Source organism: Chiloscyllium punctatum, chromosome 11, assembly GCF_047496795.1.
Source record: "Chiloscyllium punctatum isolate Juve2018m chromosome 11, sChiPun1.3, whole genome shotgun sequence".
Lineage (NCBI taxonomy): Eukaryota > Metazoa > Chordata > Chondrichthyes > Orectolobiformes > Hemiscylliidae > Chiloscyllium > Chiloscyllium punctatum.
In genome coordinates, this window is record NC_092749.1 from 28,451,810 (window position 1) to 28,471,029 (window position 19,220).

General features: G+C 40.2%; 1 protein-coding gene across 2 annotated transcripts in view; it reads left to right on the forward strand.

Moving 5' to 3' along the window:
- ryr2a (ryanodine receptor 2a (cardiac)) overlaps positions 1-19,220 on the forward strand; it is a 758,045-nt gene that overhangs the window by 523,338 nt on the left and 215,487 nt on the right. For both annotated transcript variants that reach the window (XM_072580564.1, XM_072580565.1), the window contains exons 37-43: positions 319-424; positions 4,628-4,771; positions 5,670-5,943; positions 8,650-8,764; positions 12,557-12,689; positions 14,094-14,197; positions 18,453-18,588. In XM_072580564.1, the coding sequence (XP_072436665.1) occupies positions 319-424; positions 4,628-4,771; positions 5,670-5,943; positions 8,650-8,764; positions 12,557-12,689; positions 14,094-14,197; positions 18,453-18,588 (1,012 nt within the window). The remainder of the gene's footprint in view (positions 1-318; positions 425-4,627; positions 4,772-5,669; positions 5,944-8,649; positions 8,765-12,556; positions 12,690-14,093; positions 14,198-18,452; positions 18,589-19,220) is intronic.

The following is a 19,220-nucleotide window of genomic DNA, read 5'->3' on the forward strand; positions in this document are numbered from 1 at the left end:
TCAAAATGGTGAAGTCCTTTCTAAATTGAGTATGTTCCAAGGATAGCATTTGGAGGAAGAATCACAAAATATGCAGATGACTGTGAAATAATTCAAACACCCTTCATAAACAGCAGGAAGTCTTGAAGATTTATATATATCCACAGTGCAGATAAACCCCGAGTTTGTTTCAAATAGAGGAAAGGATTTCTGGTTCAAATTCCCATATGTTTGAATACACATTAGTTCACATTAGTTTATACAGTGTTGTGGCATTGTTTATACGTCAACGAGATGACAGCTTGGCTAAACGTTCAATGAATGTTGTTTCATTTTCAGATTAACATGTTGCTGAGTTTCAAGAATGACAGGCGTGAATGCCCTTGCCCTGTAGAAGTCCGTGAAGAACTGTTGGATTTCCATGAAGACCTCATGGCACATTGTGGTGAGTTTGACATGATGGGTAGAATTCGTGACTCATGTCAGAGGCAGGAAGGCAGGAAAATCAGCATCAGAAGCGGCAGGTTGGGTTGGTGGTGTGTTCCTGTCTCCTGCCTGTTTTTGGTTGGTTGGGGAGTGGATGGACCATTATTGTAATTAAAGGACAATTAAGGTCATTAGCCAACTGGGAGCAGACCTTGTAGGCATCGGGATAGTGGGTGAAGTGGTTTGTTGCTGGTGGTGCTCCTGCTGTCCTTTAAACATCTACTCTGTAAACGCCTCTCAATTCTCACACTCACTCACTTGTACTCACTTCCACTGGTGTATCTGCTGATGTGTCAGTGCTCAAGGGCCTCCTTCTCTCACCCTCCCATGTTCTGTTCTTAAATTTACTCTGGGCAGCTGTGAAATTGGCCACCTCCTCAAAAAACACCTTCTGGGTATGAACACTGGCTTGTTTGAAATTCCTAGTCCACATTTCCACCTAACAGCGATATCAGGTCAAACACAAAAAAAAACAGCTTTACTGACCTGTGCATGTGAACTAAAAATCTAGAGGAACAAAGGCTAATTTGTATAATATGTGAAAACTAATGGTTTCTGCATTAAACTTTACTACTATCTACAAACCTCAGCAGTAAAATATCATAGGCAAAATATAATCAAAACATAGTGAATCACCAATGAACACTTATTAGGATGATTTTTTACAACATCTTTTAATTGCTTCCAACATTTGTAACTTTAGTCACTGAGTCATTGCAATTATTTGTTAAAAAATACATAGTTCAAGTGTGAAAATTGCAGTTGTTTTGTATTTTCTTGTTTTAAATTCAAATGTCACCATTTGCCATGTTGGAATTTGAACCTATATTACCAGAACATTAGCCTAGGGTTCTGGATTACTAGCCCAGTGATGCTACCATCACACCATCACTTAGAGATATAGTCTCTCAACATCAGCTGCCTCTGCATTGAGGCTGCTTTGGATTTTTTCCAGATTTCAGATCAGATGCCTTGGTCAGTCGTCGTTTCTGGTCAAGGTGGGGTCATAGCAAGTTTTGCGAAGATTTGTAGCTCAGATTGAGGTTCTGTATGTGGGTTTGCTCGCTGAGCTGGAAGGTCCATTTCCCGATGTTTCGTTACCTTATTAGGTAACATCTTCAGTGAGCCTTCAAGCGAAGCACTGCTGATAATTCCTGCTTTCTATTTATATGTTTGGGTTTCTTTGGGTTGGTGATGTCATTGCCTGTGGTGATGTCATTTCCTGTAGTTATGTCATTTCATGCTCTTTTTCTCGGGGGTGGTAGGTGGGGTGTAACTCGATGTGTTTGTTGATAGAGTTCCGGTTGGAATGCCATGCTTTGAGGAATTCTCGTGCATGTCTCTGTTTGGCTTGTCCTAGGAAGGATGTGTTGTCCAGTCGAAGTGGTGTCCTTCCTTATGTATATGTAAGGATACTAGTGAGAGAGAGTCATGTCGTTTTGTGGCTAGTTGAATGTTCATGTATCCTGGTGGCTATTTTCTGCCTGTTTGTCCAATATAGTGTTTGTTACAGTTCTTGCATGGTATTTTGTAAATGACAGTAATTTTGCTTGTTGTCTGTATAGGGTCTTTCAAGTTCATTAGCTGCTGTTTTAGTATGCTGGTGGGTTTGTGGGCTATCATGACGCCAAGGGGTCTGAGTAGTCTGGCAGTCATTTCCGAGATGTCTTTGATGTAGGGAACAGTGGCTTAGGTTTCTGGATGTGTTTTGACTGCTTATTTCGGCTTGTTCCTGAGAAATTGGCAGACTGTGTTCAGTGGGCACCCATTCTTTTTGAATATACGGTATAGGTGGTTTTCCTCTGCTCTGCGTAGTTCATCTGTGCTGCAGTGTATGTTGGCTCATTGAAATAATATTCTGATGCATTATCAGGTGGGGGTCAAGCGTCATTTGGAGTGCAGGAATAGATTGGCTCATAAGTGGTAAAACTGATGGCACATTTGGCATGCATCGTCTAGCTTGATTGTTCAGGGAAGTTAATTTTATTAAAGGAAAAAACATTGATGTGCGGCACATTCTAAAAATATCTGGCTTTCAGGCAACTCCAGTTTTTAGACAGACAGGTTGGAACAAGTATTTGTGTTTGAGTGTATTCTATTTCTCACAGAATATAATTTATGACTGGATTATATGCTCCCCTGCTGACAGGTTTAATGGCAGGGTGATGTTGGTGCTGCTCCTTTATCTCACTTGCCTGCCCAAGCCCATACCCACAGTTTAAAGTTGGATGGGGTTGGGGGTAGGGGACGCTGTTAAGGTGACCCATCAGCCTTTTGAGTTATTGAGGCTCTTAAGGGATCAATTGCCAGCCATAGAATAGAAAAGCATGTTCCAGTGGGGAGGCCCACAGTTTTAGCTATGCAGGCTGGTGTCAGACAAAGGGGGAAAGTGGGGGATAACCTCCTGTGCAAGCTGTCTGGCCTTATCACAGCTACGACCTGTCACACATTCATTCCCTCCTATAGTTCTCACCCCTGGCCTCTTGAGTCTCCCCCCACTATCCCCACCCCAAAAACTCTAAATTGACAGAACCTGCTGGCTTGGCCCATTTGAGACCTTGGATTGTAGGAGTACCAGGGATCCTGTGCCTGTAATCCCAGAGGTATCCATCACACCACATTCAATTGGCTGGACATCTCTAAGGCTGGTCCTCCTCCTCCTGAGAGAGGGGAATGAAGTTGCTCCTCCAACCAGTTGACATTGCATTCAATGTTAATCAGTTGCAAGGCAATTGCTGAACCATACAGGCTCTACAGACCACCACTGTGTTCCCAAACCTTTTAGCTATGGGCACAGGGACTACAGTGCCCTGTTAATACTTGCTGGACCATCTCTGACACTTAGCTAAATAATTCTGGACTGTGAAGTGAAATAAAACCTGCAATTTGTAGGCATTAACCCTTCCTTGCTAAAATGACAATAGACATCATATTCTAGATTTCTGGGTAAACAGTTGTCTGAAACAGGTGAGCTCTTTGGACACCCAAATTGGTGCCAGCCACATTGCTGGTGTTAATGGAGCAGTAAAGCTATTAATTTCATTTAATATGTTGTCACTGCCTCATTAACATCAAGTGAAAGGATGTAAAAAATTACCTTCATGATATAATTTTTTTACACACAGTTAAAGTTTTGTTAATTAATCAATGTTAACTATTGATTTATTGATCGATTTTGAATTCCGTTTGTTATGGACCAGACCAAACCAGACCCCTTTAAGTATTTTGCGAAGGTAGTGTAGACCCTACCTTTGTCTTACTTTAAAGGCAGATGTGAAGTGCTGTGTTCCAGATGCAATGTGACTAGTCAAACTACTTGACGTTAAGCAAAACACAGTTTATTTAAATACTATAGTCAAAATCCAAACAAAAGAAAGAGTTTAGAATAACTTAGCTATTAGAAAACTTAACTGAATAATAGATACAGTAACTATTACGAATTACCAGTTCCAATATAGTAGCATCCTATAAACACACTCCTTGACATAAAGGCAAATTCAGACACAGATTCTCACATGCAGTTCTCCCATTTGGGAAGGAACAAGACATCAAGAGAAAATTTAGAGAGAGAAGCAGCCCGGAGACATTCACTGAATCTTCCAACTCTGCTGAGATCCCTATAGTTTCTGATGCTACTGAAAAAACCAAAACCCAGAAATCTGGAACTGTGAGAGCAGGCCACACATATTCAGACAACATAAAAAAGGCCTCCCAAGCTGTTTAATCACCCAGACTGTTCACTACCTCTGCCTTCCAATCATTCTTCAAAAAAAAAGGATAAAATAACCCCCCAAAGCCACAGTATCATCACACCTTGGATCAATTGTACTTCAGAAACAAAAAAAACTTATTAGACAATATCTGGGATTAGTTGACATTGTATAAACTGAAGCAATGTGTTTCTGATGGAAAATTCTAGCAAGTTATTGACAAGATGAGGACAGTTATTGACAAAGTGTTTTTAATCTTAATGATTACCCTGTGTCATTAAACCATCCTCCACTGTTACATCACTTCCTTCATCGGATTAAATAGCAGATTTAAAATGAGTCAATATAAAGCAGTTTCACAAAGGGAGCCCTGTACTGTGATTTGTTTTCCAAATGCTATTAATTTAAATGGGATTGCAATTGCTAAAAACAAGTCACAATTCTTTTTTCAGGCATTGAACTGGAAGAAGAAGAAGCAAATAATGATGACAGTGATTCCACAATCAGAGGGCGACTTATGAATTTGGTGGAAAAAGTGACCTACTTAAAGAAAAAGCAGGAAGAGAATCCAGTGGAACAGGAGACAAAAAAGCCCAGTTAGTGTTTGTTTCTGAAGTGTGTTAGAAGTGATTTCCTTTAGATTTGATGATTTCAAATCATGAGTCAGCCTTTTGAAATATACTGTTTTACCCTCTCTATTTCTACACCCTAGGCATTCTAAATTTTTAAATTGTACCTTTGGAAATGAACGCTTATTTTGCAAAGGTCTTATCAATCAGGCATTGATGGTAAAACTGCAGGTGCTGGAAAACCAACATTAAAAAAGCAGAAAAAGTTGGGGATGTTTCTCAGGTCAGACTGCAACTGCAGACAAAGAGCACCCCTGATGAAATCTCAGAGACCTGAAACATTAACTCTTGTCTTTTTTTTCCACATATGCTCCCCAACCTGTTGAGTATCTCCAGCATTTTCTTTGTTATTAAATATTATTGGTTACAGATTGGCATTATTCATGATTGCTGTGCAGTATCATAGCCTAAAGATGTTATCTTGATGGATAGAGCAGGGAAGGGGGGAAGAAATTGTCAGAGAGGGCAGAAAAATGGGTTGAACTATTTAAGAAATTGAAAAGCCAATTGGTTTTGAAAATTTCAAAGGATATGCTTTATAAAGTTATGAGATAACAAAGATCAGTTGCGGATATGGCATGTCTTAAGATCTGTTCGATAGCTTACAAAGTTGAGAAAACAGTGGCCCCAGAATTTGGATGATGTCAGTAGATTCTATAAGAAAAAGGTCAAAACAAACAAAAATAATCTGTTTTTTTTCTGCAAGATTTGCATTTAATAACAAAACGTTATCATTGTACAGGGGATTGAACATGAGAACATGATGAAAGTGTACATATTTGACAACATGTTTCAGGACAGTGCTGTCAGGAATTTGTAAGCCTGTGTGTTGAAATGAAGGTCTGGTTTTGGTTTTGTTCTTTAGCTACCCTGCAGCAGTTGATCTCCGAGACCATGGTACGTTGGGCCCAGGAATCAGTGATTGAAGACCCAGAGTTGGTTCGGGCCATGTTTGTGCTTTTGCATCGGCAGTATGATGGCATTGGTGAGCTGGTTCGTGCTTTACCCAAGACATACACAATAAATGGAGTGTCTGTGGAGGACACGATCAACTTGCTTGCTTCACTGGGCCAAATCAGATCTCTTCTGAGTGTCAGAATGGGTAAAGAAGAGGAGAAGCTGATGATCCGTGGGCTCGGGTGAGTAAACAGAATCTGGTGTTGGGCAGCTCAAACGAAGTTGATTTATAACCTGTGGTGGAAAGAATTATCATCTTACTGAACTGCATCATTTTTCAAATGATAGTGACTTCTATTTACTTTAAAGGTTGAAAACAGTTTTTAACATTATTACACATTTTGGATGTTGTAGGAATGACTAATTCGCCTGCTTGAAATTCCTCCCTCTACTAGATTTGGGTGGAGGTGTTAACTCATTTATGGTGGTGGGTTCATATCTAGAGAAGATGAGTTTGAGACAAATGTGTTTGATTTGCAAATCTATCATCCCACAGTATCATTTCAAGGCCCATCTTTTGGAGGATTTTGAAAGAATCTTTTATTTGAAAAACTTTAACATGACAATATCTGCCACAGAATATTGTAGCCAATTATAACCTAATGTTGTTGTCGTGATACATCTCATGGTTAATATGCAATATACCTTTAAAAGACAAAATGCTGGAGAATCTCAGCAGGTCTGGCAGCATTTGTAAGGAGAGCTGATGTTAAAGGGTCAGTTAGACTCGAAATATTAGCTCTTTTCTCTCCTTACAGATGCTGCCAGACCTGCTGAGATTTTCCAGCATTTATTCTTTTGGTATCACATTCCAGCATCCGCAGTAATTTGCTTTATACCTTTAAAAGATATGCCTGTTATAATATTATTGTATCATAGCGCGTAACCAAGGGTCTCAGGTGCCATCTTAACTGAGGCCACTTGAAACATGGCACATTAATAGAAGCATGATACTTTTTGGAACCAAATAGCTAAATATTATTCCAGATGCTGAAGTGCCAGAGTCTGCAATGCATGTGTATCGACAAGGAGTTGTAATAAATCTCCATTGAATCTTTAAGTGCTGTGTTATTCACATTTAGTTCTTACATTACAAGACCTAACATAACTGTTGTCTCATCAAATTCAATGTCCTCCTGAAGGCAAAGCCCACACTATAGTGGAAAATGATAGGGGAGATAATCAGAATGTATGTAATTCTGTTTTAATAACTATTCCAATCTATCTTTCATCTGTGATATTAAGTGGAATTTAAGACCAATGATCCACTTGACACATGCACTTCTCACCCAGTAGATAAAGTTAAAAATACTCCCAGTACATTTCATGATTCTCTAGGTATGAAGGTATTGAGAAACCTGCTTCAGCTTGCAGCCCTTGCAAGTGAGAATGATCTTTCCTCTAAAAACCTATTGTAAGAGAGCTTTGGATTTGTTTTGGGAGGGTAACACCAACAGGCTCCTTAACTTGAGGCCAGGGCCATATTTGAATTGTTCTGATCTACTATTCAAAGCAAATGCTTTGAAAACAAGAGGTGGGAGTTAGATATGAGCAAGTTCCTAAGAGAATGATCCCTGAACTAATTTTTCACTAACTGAAACTGCCAGCGTCATGGTTCCAGAGTGTGGGTAGGAGAGTTGTCTGTATGTTGGGTGGTAAACATATATGATCAATAATTATCTTTGAGGAAGTTGGATTTTTAAAATAGGAGCAGATGAATTCTGTTCTGTGAAGATAATTTGTTTTTCTGAAAGAGGTCGGGAAGTAATTTGGAATTGTGACCTAAACACATCATTTCCAAGAAGACATGTGATTCAATCAAGTGCTGAGCAAGATTCCTGTACTGCTGCATTTTATGAAATACAGAGAAAACAGAGGAGGAGCAACTAATTTAATTTGAGTCTAGTTCAGAATTATCAGGAATTTGGTTCAGGGAAACAGTCACCCGAGCAGAAAGGTGTGAGCTCATAAAGGCCCGAATCTATGAGAGTTTATTTCAAAGTTTTCAAATTGTCAGAATTGAAATGAGGTTGAGGCCACCAGAATTTGAAAGAAGTCAGAAAACCGTATCAGCATTCCAAGGAGGACAACTGGCAATAGTCAGTTAAATAAGGAATTAAAGATTTGCAATAATAGTGAAATCTCTCAGAATTAAGTATCTGTAAAGTATAATTTGTGTTGCTGCTTTATGTCTTTCTTTACATAAATATGTGTTCCTGTATTAAAGAATCCTGGTAGCCTCCTATGAATATGTTCAGTGACTAAACAGCTACAAAACTACAACATTAGTCAATAAAACCAGGTTTCATTCTGGGATTTAATTTGTCCTATACTTGTATTATTTGGTATCATAACAATGGCCATGGGAAGTTTTGATCACAGATATCCCAGGCTTCTGGAGGCTGCATCTGGGAACATTGAAGATGAGGTGGTGGGATAGATGACCTTGTTAATCGTTGATTCTGAGAATTTTCAGTCATGCCAGAGGGATGGAAAATGTAATTGCATGCCTCAGGATGCCCTTAGTTAAAATGGTAGAAAATGCAAAAATGGCATGAAGTGCCGAATACCATAGTGACAACCCACTTTGCGTGACCTGGAGCTGACAGGCTTTGTTCTAGCCTTTAAAAGTTACTTTGAATTGGATTTTCACATTACAGCTTTGGTTTCAATATGTTTGCCAGTATCAAAAAAAAAATTTGCTTGTGCTCAGAAATTCAGAGTATGCCATTCTAAAAGAAAACAAATTTTAAAAAGTCAAAGTTTGGTTGAAATATTCTGAAAGCCAACAACTTAAATAATGTTGCCTAAAAGTGGTATTGTCACAACAATTAACCAACATCCATAAGTGACTATTTGTAAATAAGTTTCTTTCTTTATTCACATAGGGACATAATGAACAACAAAGTGTTTTACCAACATCCAAATCTAATGAGGGCTCTGGGGATGCATGAGACAGTGATGGAGGTGATGGTGAATGTGCTCGGAGGTGGAGAATCCAAGGTAGGTAGATTCATTTGGATTTGAACTTCATTAACGTTTATTGTCACAATATCTCAATTCTTTGCATTCTGCTCCTGGATGCATCATCCCAATAAGTAATTTATCAGAGAATTTATTCATTAAAATATGATTCAACAGTATCTCTTTCTTATTGATAGTACATATTTCTTGTTGGTATCACCGTCTTGAGTTTTAGCCTAAGTCTAAGTATGTTGAAGAATGAGTTGTAAATTACCATTAACTTGTCATCTTTTGAGGCAGTGGAAACACTATTTTACCCCTCTTCAGAGCTGAAGCCATGAAACCTCTTTCATATGTACACATTTTCAACAAGAATGCAACACACTCTACAAAATTTGAATTAAATATACATATTTATATCAATTAAAAAGGTACAATATTACCTATTTTCCCTCACAAGTATTTGATGTGTAGACCATTGTTTGCATATTTGAAATACACACAAATAAGGTTTCTGGATACAGCTTTGTTGAGTAAATTATGTTGTCAACTTTTCAAATATTTCACATGTCATAACATTTAGGGTTTAAACTGGTTTGGTGGGGGGGTAGAGCTACATATCTGAGAGGAGGTTAGTTGTAGATGGGGCAGTGACAGGAGGTAGTGAATCTACCAAGGAGGTTTTTTCATGTAATGAAACAAAGGGATCAGTTAAAATGTGTCTGCTTTAACACAAAGAGTGCCAAAAATAAGAGTGATGAACTTAGTCCCAAGTACTGATCCATGCTCTATGATGCTGGGGCCATAATGGAGACGTGGGTTTCACAGGGACAGGAATGGTTGCTCGATATTCCAGGGTTTAGAACATTTACAAAGAACAGGGAGGGGGAGAAAGAGGAGGGGGTGTAGCATTGCTAATCAGAGAGTGTGTCACAGCTACAGAAACGAAGGTTGTCGAGGAAGGTTTGTCTACTGAGTTAGCATGGGTACAAGTTAGGAACAGCATGGGAACAGCCACCTCATTGGGGGTTTTCTACAGACCCCCTAATGGCAGTAGGGAGATTGGAGAACTCATAGCCCGACAGATTTTGGAAGAATGCAGATGTAGCAGGATTGTTGTTATGGGTGACTTCAACTTTCCCAATATTGACTGGAACCTCCTTCGTGCAGATGGTTTGGTGGAGTTGTTTTTGTCAGGTGTATTCAGGAGGGTTTCCTTACTCAGTATGTAGACAGGCCGACGAGGGGAAAGGCCATTTTGGATTTGGTGCATGGCAAAGAGCCAGGACAGGTGTTGGATCTCATGGTGGGAGAGCACTTTGTTGACAGTGACCACAACTGCCTCCCATTTGCCGTAGCCATGGAGAGGGAAAGGAGCAGTTACTGAGGGAAGATATTTAATTGGGGAAAAGGAAAGTATGACGTTTTCAGACAGGAGTTGGCATGTACAGATTTGGAGCAATTGTTCCACAAAAAGGGCACGGCAGACTTGTGGAAGCTTTTTAAGGAGCAGTTTTTCTGAGTGATGCACAAATGTGTTCCTCTGAGACAGGCAAGAAGGGTAAGATTAAGGAGCCTTGAATAACGAGAACAGAGGAACTTCTCATCAAAAGAAAGAAGGCAGCTTACGTAAGGTGGAGGAAGCAAGAGTCTAGCACAGCTTTAGAGGATTACAAGCTTACTAGAAAGGAGCTCAAAAATCGACCGAAATGCCAGGAGGGGGCATGAAAAAGGCTTAGCAGGAAGGATTAAGGAGAACCCAAAGGCATTTTACTCATACGTGAGGAATAAGAGAATGATCAGGGAGATGGTAAGGCCAGTCAATGATAGCGTAGGGAACTTGTGTATGGACTCTGAGTAGATAGGGGAAGCCCTAAATGAGTTTTTTGCTGCAGGTTTCACTAAGGTAAGGGAGCTTGTTATGAATGAGAACTTTGAACAGGCTTGAACAGATTGAGGTTGAGGAAGTTGATGTGCTACAAATTTTGGCAAACATTAAGATTGATAAGTCCCCAGGGCCAGACCAGATTTATCTTAGGCTGCTCCGGGAAGCAAGAAAGGAGGTTGCTAAGCTGCTAGTGAAGATCTTCGCTTCCTCACTTTCCACGGGAGTTGTACCAGAGCATTGGAGGGAGGCGAATGTTGTTCCTCTTTTCAAGAAGAGTAATAGGGAAATGCCTGGCAAATACAGACCAGTCAGTCTTACGTCTGTGGCCAGCAAGGTTTTGGAAAGAATTCTGTGAGGTAGGACTTATGATTATTTGAAAGAGCATAGCGTGATTAAAGACAGTCAGCATGGCTTTGTGAGGGGCAGGTCATGCCTCACAAATCCTATTGAGTTAATTGAGGAGGTGACGAAAAGGTTGATGAAGGTTGGGCAGTGGGTATGGTGTATATGGACTTCAGCGAGACACTTGTTAAGGTTTCCCATGGTAGGCTCATTAATAAAGTCAGAAGGTATGGGATACAGGGATATTTGGCTCTCTAAATTCAGAATTGGTTGGCTGGCAGAAGGCAGAGAGTGGTTGTAGATGGAAAGTATTCTGCCTGGAGGGCAGTGGTGAGTGGGGTCCCACCGGACTTTGTTCTTGGGTGTCTGCTGTTTGTAGTTTTTATAAATGACTTGGATGAGGAGGTTGAGGGTTGGGTTAGTAAATCTGCTGATGATACAAACGTTGGAGGTGCCGTTGATAGTATCAAGGGCTGTTGCAGGCTGCAGCATGACATAGACAGGATGCAGAGCTGGGCTGAGAAATGGCAGATGGAATTCAACGTGGATAAATGTGAAGTGATGCATTTTGGATGGTCAATCTTGACTGCTAAACTTAGGATTAAAGGCAGGATTCTTGGCAGTGTGGAGGAACAGCAGGATCTTGGTGTTCAAGTGCATTGATCCCTCAAAGTTGCCACCCAAGTGGACAGGGTTGTTAAGAAAGCATATGGTGTTTTGGCTTTCATTATCGGGGGATTGAGTTTAAGAGCTTAATTGAGTTTAATTGAATTTATGTTCAATTTATAGATTTGTCATAAATTGCTCATCTCACTAATAATGATGACAAAACGACTGGATTGTTGTAAAAATGTATTTGCTTCGCTAATGAGGTTGAAATCTACTAACTTGCTGCAACATACATGCAACTGCAGATGCAGCCTTACAAAACCCTAGTGATACCACACTTGGAATATTGTGCAGTTCTGGTTGCCTACCAAAGGAAAAATGCGGAGGCTTTGGAGAGGGTGCAAAGAAGGTTTACCAGGATGCTGCCTGGATTGGAGGGCTTGTCTTATGAAGAGAGGTTGACTAAGCTCAGACTTTTCTCTCTGGAGAGAAGGAGGAAGGGAGGTGACCTGATCAAGGTGTGCAAAGTAATGAGAGGCATGCATAGAGTAAATAGCCAGAGACTTTTCCCTAGGGCAGGATTGACTGCCTCGAGGGGTCAAATTTTTAGGGTGTTAAGAGAGAGGCGTAGAGGAGATGTCAGAGGTAGGTTCTTTACACAGAGAGTTGTGAATGCATGGAATGCGTTGCCAGTGGTGGTGGTGGAAGCAGAATCACTGGGGACATTTAAGCGACTGCTGGACATGCATATGGATAGCAGTGAATTGAAGGGAACATAAATTGGGTTATTTTATTTTAGATTAGGATTAATCCTTGGCACAACATCGTGGGCCGAGAGGATTGTTTAATTTTGTACTTTCCTATTTTCACTCTTACTGGATAATGAAAAGATAAAGTGCTTTGTGACCTTTCTGTTTTTTTTGCCCCCAATTATTGAGCTTTAAAACAATATTCAAATTAAACTGAGTCTGTTTTGTTCTATCGGTGTTTAGGAAATTATCTTCCCAAAGATGGTGGCGAACTGTTGCCGTTTCCTGTGCTATTTCTGCCGAATCAGCAGGCAAAATCAAAAAGCCATGTTTGACCACTTAAGTTATTTGTTGGAGAACAGCAGTGTTGGATTAGGTGAGGAAAAAAATAAATGATACGCTGGATGTCCTTTTAAATTATGAATTAATGTAACATTCACTTCTGATCTTGCTGATATTCATGCAATAGAATAGTACTGTTCAGAATCTGAATATTTCTGGTCACGTCAACCAGAGGCTGACTAATGTCTCAGCAAAGTGAATTCAAAACTTACTTAGCGACTTGGAGAATTTATGTTAATTTATAGATTTGTCATAAATTGCTCATCTCACTAATGTTGATGACAAAACTACTGGATTGTTGTAAAAATTTATCTGCTTCATTAATGGGGATGAAATCTACTAACTTGCTGTAATTTACATGCAACTGCAGATGCACAACAGTCTAGTTGACTCTTAACTGCCTTATAAGCCAGTCCAGTTGCTACAGAAGAAAGTACTGTGTGTGAACGCTGATTAAAAAAGGTGACTAACTAGAGTAAAAGATGTGGCAATAAAGACAGGCCTTTCTTGCAACACTCACATCCCCATAATGAATAAAAAAAAGTTACAATTGATCTCACTTAAAAAGCTTCTTCCATTGGACTTTTTCATTCATCAACATGTTGGATTTGTGTATGTGAGTATTATTGGTTACAAGTATTCTGGTTAATCATATAATGTCTTGTGCCCCTTAGTACTACTTCATAATGGTGAACATAATTAGAATAAGTCTTTCACAGTTTACCTGTGCTTTAAAGAGTAGCCTTGCTCTGTGGAAAAAGTTACCTGCAAGTCAATTTCAAAAGTGAGTTAAATGCACTCAAAAGTAATTTATTGATCTCATAGAATCATGGAGTTTTCATGGCATGGAAAAAGGCCCTTCAGCCCATCATGTCTGTGCAAGTCATCAAGCACCGATCAATTCTAACCCCATTCTCTAGCTCTTGGCACATAGCCTTGTGTTCATGTATTTGTTGATGATGATTTGGAATTGGATTTGATACTCAAACCTCAGATTCCTGCCAGGAAAGCTCAATGCATTCTGAAACTAAACTTACGCATTTGTCAATCAGTCCAAACCTTTCTGTGTAAACGTTTTGATTATTACAAATCTCAGCCTTGCTGTATCTTACTGTGCATAAGGGAGGAAAATTCTTTTGTCTGAAACAATAAGGTCATTCTGCTATAACGCGTGTTTTGTTAACACAAATTTGCTATAACACGATTGACGAATTGGGGACGCTATTTCAAAGTGCAAAGTTTTAAAGTGTTTATTGGTTATACCACAATTCCGGCCCCATTAGTTTAAACGGTGCTGATATTATGCGATTATCTTATAACACAGGATTGCCCGAGAGTGGAACTACCATGTTAAGGCAGAACTGACTGTATTAAACAGCACTGCCACACCTAAACCATTTAAAAACTATTCCTTAAATGTTTTATATTTTCTTAACAGCTTCTCCTTCAATGCGAGGTTCCACTCCTTTAGATGTTGCAGCAGCATCTGTAATGGACAACAATGAACTTGCCTTAGCATTGCGAGAGCCCGACTTAGAGAAAGTATGTATTTGGTTTAGTTTATATATGTGTTTGATGTTGGTATCCTGCAGCAGATGGCAGAAATGGCAAAGCATGATCCTTTGAATGTAGAGAATAGTGGAGTGGAAAGTGAGGACAAGAGGAACCCTATCATTGTTCTGGGGGGAAGGGGAAGGGGTGAAGGCATAATTGCTGGAGAAAGATTGACTTGACTGAAGGCCCTGTGAACTGTCATGAGGGACGATTCCTCAGTTGAGTAGAACATAGAACATAGAAAAATACAGCGCAGTACAGGCCCTTTGGCCCTTGATGTTGCGCCGACCGAAGCCTACCTAACCTACACTAGCCCAAGAACCTCCATATGCTTGTCCAATGCCCGCTTAAATGACCATAAAGAGGGAGAGTCCACCACTGCTACTGGCAGGGCATTCCATGAACTCACAACCCGCTGAGTAAAGATAAAAGTAAAAAATGTCAGGAAAAGGTTCAGTGCACCGCAAACGTTAACTCTGCTTTCTCTGCACAGATACTGCCAGACCTGCTCAGTGAATTATTTGTACTTGTTTAAATACAGCATGCTGCGTTCATGGCTCACAGTGTAGCCTCCTCTATATTGGTGAGGCCATACATACTGACTGACCACTTTGCAGAACACCTCTACTTTGTTCGTAAGAATTACCTTGAGCTACAAGTTGCTTGCCATGTCGATACACAATCTTTCAGTAAGTGCTAGAATTTCAAACCTAGGCCTGCTGCAGTGCAGACAGTATGGTGGCTCAGTGGTTAACACTGCTGCCTCATGGCACCAGGGACCTGGGTTTGATTCCACCCTCGGGCAGCTGTCCATGTGGAGTTTATACATTCTTGTCATGTCTGTGTGGGTTTCCTCTGGGCGTTCCGGTTTCATCCCATTGTCCAAAGATGTGCGGGTTAGCCGGATTGGCCATGCTAAATTGCCCACAGTGTCTAGGGATGTGCAGGCAAGGTGGATTAGCCTTGGGAAATGCAGGGTTACAGAGAAGGGGTGGATCTGGGTGGATGCTCTTCAGTGGGTTGGTGTGGACTCAATGGGTTGATTGGCCTTCTCCCATACTGTAGGGATTCTATGAGAGCTCAGTGCAAACTGAAGGAACAGCAGTTCATTTTCCACCTAAGTCCTTTACAGCCTTCAGGATATAACATTGAGTTCAACAACTTTGGAGGATGAAGACTATCCTCTATTTTTATGACACCCCAATCCCTCCCATTCATACCAGTGTTTTGTTTGCATGGTCAGATATCATGCAACACCAGGTCATAGTCCATCAGGTTGATTTGAAATCACAAACTTTTGGAGCGTTGCCCCTTTGTCAGGTGAAGACCTAATGCTCTGAAAGCTTGTGATTTCAAATCAACCTGTTAGACTATAACCTGGTGTTGTGTGATTTCCTAATTTGTCCACCCCAGTCCAACACCAATACCTCCACATCTTGTTTGCCTGGGTTTGCTCTCAGTAAAGCTGACCTGTTTTTGTCTATTCACATTTCGCATTTAGACTTCTATTATTACAATTCGCACTCTTCTTGTCTTTTGCTCTTGGCATCCTCAACACCTGTTCCAATTGCTGTCCCTCCCCCTCTGTCCAGAGCATTAAAAAAACCATCATTTTCCAGCCCCTTTCAGTCCCAAAGAAGACTCATTGGAATCTAAACGTTCACTCTGTTTCTTTCTTTAAAGACGCTGTTAATCTTGCAGCACTTGCTGTTTTTTATTGCAATTTAGGTCTTATTTATATATACATTAGCACAAACCTTGCTTCGCTACTCCTTTTAAACATTGACTTGAAGTGACTACTTTATGATTGCAAGTTTCACTTCCTGCTTATACCATTTGTTCTCTTCTCTCTGATTCATTTTATTTTGTCATCCAAAGGGATCCAACCATCTACTACTTCTGATGAACTGTGAATAACCCATGTGCTGCTGAATATGTTGTGTCTCAGCATTTTCTGTTTTTATGTCAAAGAACATGCTTGCAGCTTTATTTTAATGAGGTATTATACTGGTTTGGAGATCAATATGTGTTGGATAGAAAGTAATTTCGGTTTCTGAAATAAATATTTTAGTATAAATAATTACAAGACCTCCATGATATTAATGTATTTTGCCATAGGGGGTGGGGGGAATGACAATTCCTGTTATTATTTTTCCATTTATTCATATTTCAAATTTTATATATTGGTTTTGAATATGGTGGTTGAAGGAATCATCCCTGATTCTTTTTGTCATTTATTGAAGTTTAAAATTATTACATCTTGCATTGTTTCATCAATAGAGGATTTCATTTATACAATTGATTGGCTTGATTTTATTTTTACCAAAGTTAATGCTATTTTTTAAACCAAGAGAGACAGAGACATGAGACAAGTGAGTGCACAGTACATAACATAAACTAGATTAGATTCCCTACAGTGTGGAAACACGCCCTTCGGCCCAACCAGTCCACACCGACCCTCCAAAGAGTAACCCACCCAGACCCATTTTCCTCTGACTAACACACCTAACACTATGGGCCATTTATCATGGCCAATTCACCTGACCTGCACATCTTTGGACTGTGGGAGGAAACCAGAGCACCCGGAGCAAACCCACACAGACACAGGGAGAATGTGCAAATTCCATACAGACAGTCGCCCGAGGCTGGAATCAAACCCGGGATCCTGATGCTGTGAGGCAGCAGTGCTAAACACTGAGCCACCGTGCCACCCCATAAAGCTGGATCATAGAGAGCACTTAATGTCGTGACTCAGATCCTGGCAGCAAATGTAAGCACATCGCTCCAGAATATATTGTTGTATGTTGATCTGCCTCAGTTTAAATAAAGTTGTTCTGTGGACCTATATTCACTTCAGTCCTGTTTGCTTGTGTGTTAGATTCACAGGTTGATACAGCAAAGAAAGAAACCATTTTCCCCATTGTACCAATGCAAGCTGTTTGAAAATGGCTGTCAAGGTTTTCCACATGCTCCCCCACTCTCCAACATTTTCATGATAACCCTGCAAATGTTTTTTCTTCAAGTATTTATCCTGTTCTCTTTAGAAAGTTATTATTCAATCTGCTTCCATTATTCTTTCAGGCAGTGCATTCCAGATCAGATCACCTTGCTTCACAAATTTTCTTTCATGTCACTCCTGGTTCTTTTGCCAATCACCTTCAATCTGTTTTTTGTTGTTACTGACCCGTCTGCCACTGAAAACAGTTTCTCATTATTCACTTGGTCTGCAGCCCATAAAGCAGGTGAGTAATGCCATCTTTCATGGAAAACAAATCTTTCCATACGATGCCTTTGCACATTTGGAAGGAGAAGAGTAGACTCCAGCAATTTCCCAGCCTGTAAGCTCCCCAACACATCCAAGATTTCCTTTGATTTCCTCTGCAGTCATGTCAGCTTCCACGCTCCTTCAGATTGTCTAACTACTTCATGATTTATGAAGGTGTGTTTTTCAGTCAATTAATCCACAGCTGTTAAGTGATTATCATGAAGGGTCTGTGCCCACTTTCTTGATGGTTGCCGTGAGGCAGTCATAGTGCTGCAATCCTCCAACTATCCACTCTTGGCCGCTGCATGAAGGGTGAGAGATTGACTGCTTGGAGAGAAAGGCTGCCTCCAATGCTGATTCTTTGCAAATGGAAAATTGCGTCACAGTCAGAACCAGGGCTGATTCAGTTACTGAATCAGTGGTGTTGCTAACTGGATAGAATTTCCTTTGAATAGTGTCCATTAAAATCATGTTGCATAACCTTTGCTCCACAAAGGAGAAAATACCTGGAGCCATGATTTCTTGGAAGTGGAGTAACATTCAGTTTGAATGGAAACAATGTAAAGTGCTTGTTACTAAATGAAAGGATTAGCCAACCAATTTTCATGGCAATCTTGTTCCTTTGGGCCAGAATTTCTAAGTTCAAATTGTTGATTGTTGAAGCAGTGCTGAAGGCGCAGTTTCAACTGCTTGCTAATCAGCCATCTTATCTATCCAACCCTTCTCTGTTATTTCCCCCATGGAAGACTATGAAACCAACAAAGCATTTTTCATTAAACTGTTGTCCCTTTAAGATGTTCAAAAGTAGTTGGATTGGACTCAGATGGAAGAGATTATAATGGTTAGCTGTATCTTCACTTCTGCGTCTCTTCCAGGAAATTGATTGATATTTCATTCAAGCAAAATAGTTTATCCAAATAAGTTTGGGAATGCACAATTGAGATGTTTGCTGATTTATGCCTGTGTTCCATTCTCCAGGTTGTTCAATATTTAGCTGGCTGTGGCCTGCAGAGCTGTGCTATGCTAGTTGCCAAGGGTTACCCTGATATTGGCTGGAATCCTGTGGAAGGGGAGCGATATCTGGATTTTCTCCGTTTTGCAGTATTTTGCAATGGTAAGGTGCTATCTAACAGTATGCCCTTTAGAAGTGAGGACTGTGTAGCAGACAGTGTTATGAAAAGGGAAGAATGAAGCGTCAATGGGGTTACAGTGCAAGAAGTAACCTATTTGCATGGAGTTGTGATCCGCTTTGTTTTTTGGACATTAATGTGGTTGATAGAAATAGTGAGGGTGTGGTCAGAAAGCCTGCTCTCTGGCAAAATCTTGTGTTCCCGTCTGCTTTTTTTGTCAATGGGGTATTTACTCAGTTGGAGGGTGACACATGGGATTATCACCTCCTTCCCATCTTCACCCCAATGAAGTCTATAGTAGGGAGCATGGATAGTTTTCCTGCTTCACTGCTGTATTAAGTGATGGGTGGGGGACCTGCCATTTATGGATTGCAACAAAAGCAAATTCTGTGTAAAATGCACAAGCCTTTACTTGTTTATGTTTTAGTCTTTCTGAGCTTTTCAGAATTGCACATATCTTTTTTTTCCAGTGTAAGTGAACAATGTGATCTCAATTTCCACTAAAAGACCACAAGCAAGAGAGATTGCTTTCATGTTCATCTATTAGTAGTCGGAATCCAATATAAATGAGAATGTGGATTGTGAATGAAGATAGTTATTGTTAGTTGTTGTTTAC